The 5,635-nt window shown below is 36.3% G+C and overlaps 1 protein-coding gene across 1 annotated transcript; it reads left to right on the plus strand.

The window, feature by feature from the left end:
* The first annotated feature begins 4,219 nt into the window (after window positions 1–4,219).
* On the plus strand, window positions 4,220–5,311 carry PEX2 (peroxisomal biogenesis factor 2). The gene is made up of 2 exons (XM_010018144.1): window positions 4,220–5,268; window positions 5,301–5,311. The coding sequence occupies exon 1, from the start codon at window positions 4,235–4,237 to the stop codon at window positions 5,147–5,149; it is 915 nt and encodes a 304-aa protein (XP_010016446.1). The 5' UTR covers window positions 4,220–4,234; the 3' UTR covers window positions 5,150–5,268; window positions 5,301–5,311.
* Window positions 5,312–5,635: the final 324 nt, after the last annotated feature.

Raw genomic sequence — 5,635 nt, forward strand, 5'->3', positions numbered from 1 at the left:
GAAAAGCAGGGAATGCAATTGCAGTAGCACTGAGACAGTAGAAACCCCTTGATTACTCATCCACAGTGGAATAGCCCTGGGGAAGAAATGGCACCCTAGAGATTACTTGGATTTGTATATTTCTGCAGGCAAAGTTTACAGACCTGTAAATTTAAATGTAGATTTTTTTGTGGGCAGAAAGCATTGACAAATATGTCTGATGGTAATACATTTCATACCGATAGTCCCAGAACAGGTCAATAATAATGCTTATATTGATAGCACCAATGCAGGAGATGTTACTTGGTATTATAGCTAAAATCCATGTTATCCCCTTAATTATAATTACATTAATATTGACAGGCTGTTGACAATACTCACATTACTATTGATAGATTTCTGTCAATAACATGTTTCCAAATAAAATATATTCATTCATAATTTGTACAATGCTCAATAACAGCACTAACGTGTACCAGAAGAAATTTCTCTTTCACTGGTGATATACATTAATTAATTTTTTTTTTTGCTGCACAGTATACTGTACAAGTGGGATTGTTCATTTGGTTATTTAAGGAAGCATTCTGTGCAGTTTTATTCTGGGAGGCAATTTTAATTTTTTTTTTTTTCCAATGTGATACATGTGATGGTGTAAAATCGAGGGAATCGAGGCATACTGGTATTGGAATATTACTATTAGATCAGTTCTTAGCTGCCTTCAAGTTGAGCAATCTGAGTTCCTTCAAACTCTCATAGATCAGGTGTTGGGGCTCCCTGATGATTTTAGTGGCTGGATTATTTTCAGTTTGTTGATGTTTCTTTTGTCCTGTTGATAGAAAAGAGGCAAAAAAACCCACATAGTGTCCCCAGTATAGACTCACCAATGCCAAGTAGAGGGGAATAAGTACATCCTTTAGTCTGTTAGCTATATGTATGCTACTGCACTCCAGTAGCCATTATTACTGCAAGGATGCACTGGTGACTTGTGTTCAGCTTGCTGCCTACCAAAATACCCAGGTCCTTTTTTGCAAAGCGGTTATGTAGTCAGACAGTTTCTCATAGCACCTGGTATAATGGAAGGCATCTAAAAAAGATAGTTGAACTGATGTTGGGAAATCATCTTGGATCAAGGAAGCTGCTTGATAAGGTGTCCCATTCAGCTAAATTTAGGATTTTGAAAGGGGATTTTGTGTATTGATAATTGTATAGAACAGTAATAGGAGGGTAATGGAAATTAGTAGAATGGAGTGAAATGATTAGAAGGGACTAAGGTGTTACCAGAAGTGAAAAAGACAGTGGATATTTAGGGATTATGAGTGACAGGTTCCTGAGTAGATGGTTATTGGAGGCTGTGGTTCCTAAATGGTAGTGAGATGAGATGAGGGGAAGGACGGTGGATAGTCACTGAAGCTGGAGTTTTTGAAGTGATACAGCAATATCCAGTAGGGATTGAATTAACCTTTTTATCACAAAGTGGAAGAGGTAAATTATTGGGAAGATACTGGATAATGCTTAGCAAGCATACTTCGTGCACTTCAGTCCTTACTACAGAAAAGACAGAAGTGGGCAGTTGGGCATACTGCCTTTGTATACCCTTGTATACCGGCTTGTCAGACCAGCGTGGGTTGATGCAATGAACCCCATAGCTGTTTGTCCGGAGGAAGTTGCCTTAAACTACCTTCAGCCATATTTTAACTTGCTATTGAGGAAGGAGAAGTTTAAAGAAATTGAGTGGAACTGCTGTATGCTCTACCCATGCAGCTAGTCTTAGTTACCTGAAAACTACTATTGTACAGCGTACATTAAAAAAAAATCATATTTCCTGTTAGCTTTGCATGATATTTTTTCCTTATAGACATGACCAGTTATAGGTATGAAAAACAGTAGGAATGCTACAAATGATCACAGAATCATTAGGGTTGGAAGAGACCTCTGGAGATTATCTAGTCTAATCCCCTCTGCCAAGGCAGGGCAACCTAAAACAGGTTACACAGGAACACGTCCAGGAAAGTTTTGAATGTATCCAGAGAGAGAGACTCTACAACCTCTGGCACCATCCTCTCGGCACCCATCTTTGAGATATTTATATGCATTAATGAGATCCCCTCTTGTTCATCTCTTCTCTAGAATACACAGGCCCAGTTCCTGCAATCTCCTTATAAGAGATGCTCCAGACCCCTGATAATCATTGTGGCCCTCTGCTGGATCCTCTCCAGTAGCAAATTGTCTTTTATACCGGCTTTTAAAACTTTTGGTGCACTCTGTTTCAGCAAACAGTTACTGCTTTGAAGGATTTTTTTTTTTTTTTTTTTGGTTTTGGTTGGTTGGTTGGTTGGTTTTGGGTTTGTTTGGGTTTTTTTTAAGTTACTTCTGCATTTGAAAATCCTGCCTGCTCTGATGCTCCCCACTTTCAGTCACAGCTTGATTGTGCCCAGAGGGAAGAAAGAAGCAGAGAGAAGAGGTGGGAACAGGAACATGCAATGTAGCCATTCAGACAGGCAGCACTTGCAAGGGTTAGAATATATGAAGAGGAATTCCTCCTTTCTCAGATTAAGGACACAGCAGTGGTGGTGCAGGGATATGACAGTGTCATGAAAGATGCTTCACTTAACATGGTACCAGGTCAAACTGTTTAAAGGTGCACTTCTCCTCTCGGCACCCATCTTTGAGATATTTATATGCATTAATGAGATCCCCTCTTGGTCATCTCTTCTCTAGAATACACAGGCCCAGTTCCTGCAATCTCCTTATAAGAGATGCTCCAGACCCCTGATAATCATTGTGGCCCTCTGCTGGATCCTCTCCAGTAGCAAATTGTCTTTTATACCGGCTTTTAAAACTTTTGGTGCACTCTGTTTCAGCAAACAGTTACTGCTTTGAAGGATTTTTTTTTTTTTTTTTTTTTGTATTCTCAGCATCATTAGCAACCATTCCTATATAAGATCCTATACAATGTCTTTCATTCAAAGCAGGTTTGTGTTATAGCAGGTTTTCCTCTTATAAATAAGTATTTGAAGTACCTTCTTCTGTACTTTCTTTAGAAGGCTGTTGACTCTTGCTTGTCTGTCATGCAAAGAATCTAGTTTAGAAAGTGCAAGAGGTTGCATAGTAGCTGAAATATACCACTTGTAAATCAGTTTATGGGTTTGGTTTTTTTTTTGTTGGTTTTTTTTTTTTTTTAATGTGGACAAAAGGAGCTAGAAATCAGTTACCCCACAATTTTGCATTACCGGGGCATTAGCCATATTTTGGTTTTGTAATTTATTGCATTTATTTTCTTAGTCACAAAATTCCAGATGCAATAACATTTAAACCAAGCGGTTTAAAAAAAAAAAAAAAAAAAACCAAAAAAACCAAAACTAACTTTTTCTCTGTAATGCTTGAATACTAAGAGCATATAGTTGTTGAAGTTGCTATTATACATTAATCATCTTGCCAGGAAATTTGTTATACAACAAGTAGCACAATCCCACACCTGTCAAAAGACTAGAAAATATATGCAGGCTTTAGTGATGTACTATATGATAATTTATGCCTGAATGTTGAATATTTCTTTAATCTCATATGATGATTCCTCTCTAAACTAATCACTGCCTTTATTTAGCAAGTTTTATCATTCCAATATTATTTTATGCATATTTTCCTGCATATAATGCTTAAATTTGTTAGCATTTCTAAGATTTTTACTTTCAGCTGCAGCTAATGAAGTATTCATATGGCAGTATTTTCTATCCACCCACTGTTCTCTTCTAGATTTTTAGTTAGTAAGTTTACTTTCCCTCTTTCTCCATAAAACACCATATAATTTTATAATTCTTGTTTCTGGACTTCTATTTTAAGGTCCAATTCAATATTACAGTTATGCCCAGCAAAATGTTGGGGGTTTTAATTTATTCAGAGAAATATTAAATCTGTGGAGTTTTTCTAAATATCTGGAAGGTGTTAAACACTTCTCTATAACCAAATGTAAATGTTATTGTTTGTGAGAGACAGATCTATATAACTTCCTTTGAGATGAAATTTTATATTGTTAATGTAAAGCTTCCTGAAAGGACTTATAGCTTATTAATAGCATAGTAATATAGATTCTGAACAAGCTTTTCTGTTATTTATTGTTTACTGCTGGTATATATAGATAGATATGTAGGTATAGATAAAACCAACTTCGTTATTTTTGATAAGAATAAAAATAGGAAATGCTCTGTTACACTAAAATCTATTTGTGTTTATTCCTAGAAAGTTTTTTTGTGAAGAAATGGCATCCAGCATTGGAAATGAAAAGAGCGTGAATCCTGTGCTCAGAATAAGTCAACTTGATGCTCTTGAACTAAACAAAGCCCTGGAACAACTAGTGTGGTCCCAGTTTACCAGCTGTTTTCATGGATTTAAACCAGGGGTGTTGGCTCATTTGGAACCAGAAGTAAAAGCATTTTTATGGCTTGTATTGTGGAGATTCACTATCTACTCCGAGAACGCAACTGTGGGACAGGCTATTCTGAATATTCAGTATAAGAATAACTTATCTCAGACAGAGAAATACCAACCTCTGAGCAAACACCAGAAGTTATGGTATCTTATTTTAACTGTTGGTGGAAGATGGTTGGAAGAAAGATGTTATGATTTATTTAGCAATCGTCAAATGCAATCTTTCTCTAAAATTAAGACTTGTATTAACTTTGGAGCTGGACTGCTTAAACTTTGTGGACTTCTAAATTTTCTGATTTTTCTTCAGAAAGGAACATTTGCAACACTTACAGAACGCATTCTAGGAATTAGGTCAGTTTTTTGCAAGCCTCAAAGTGTTCGTCAGATAGGATTTGAATACATGAACAGGGAGCTGCTATGGCATGGCTTTGCTGAATTTCTGATCTATCTGCTGCCACTTATTAATATACAGAAAATGAAACTAAAAATTTCTTCTTGTTGTTCGCATATTGCAGGTATTTCTAATAGTAAAAACACATTAACAGCTCACTGCAAAGAATGTTCACTATGTGGGGAATGGCCTACCATGCCTCATACCATAGGCTGTTCACATGTTTTTTGTTACTACTGTATTAAAAGCAACTATTTATTTGATATGTATTTTACATGCCCTAAATGTGGCTCAGAGGTACAGAGTCTTCAGCCACTGAAATATAAAGTTGAAATGACGGAATTACATGCCTGATACGACGTTGATTTGGTTTTACACTGTATGTTAAATGTTATGTTGAAGAGATTACTGGAAAAATTCAGCACGTATTGTAAACAGACAGCTTTAAAATGGCTTTTGAGAGTCTTTAATTTGTTGTAACATATGTCTTTACTCCTATTAGAAGTTTACTGAGTAACAGTGCCAACTTGCCTCTTTGAAGGAAAGAAAAGTAGTTTACCAGCTCTTCTACTCCCTCAGACTACTTGTTCCCAGTTTGGTACCCCTATGTTGCCAAGTCATTCTTCCTTAGATCTAGAGTCTTTTAGCCTGCAACATTCTAACTTCAAGCTGTATACTTCCCTCAAAGGTACAGAAGATGCCCAGTAAGCTTTTTTTCTCAAGCTTGTTGTAAAAGCTTCTGCCATTACCAACTTAGCTAGTAGATGGATTTAGTGGGAAAGTCATCTTGTCATGCCTAAAGAATAATTTTAAATTCAAATGTGTTAAATTTTAATTCCA

This window comes from Nestor notabilis, unplaced genomic scaffold (genome assembly GCF_000696875.1).
Source record: "Nestor notabilis isolate BGI_N333 unplaced genomic scaffold, ASM69687v1 scaffold8447, whole genome shotgun sequence".
Taxonomy (NCBI): Eukaryota; Metazoa; Chordata; class Aves; order Psittaciformes; family Psittacidae; genus Nestor; species Nestor notabilis.

Bases quoted from the DNA above. Each gene is read 5' to 3' on its own strand.
- PEX2 (XM_010018144.1), top strand. From the start codon at position 4,235: ATGGCATCCAGCATTGGAAATGAAAAGAGCGTGAATCCTGTGCTCAGA.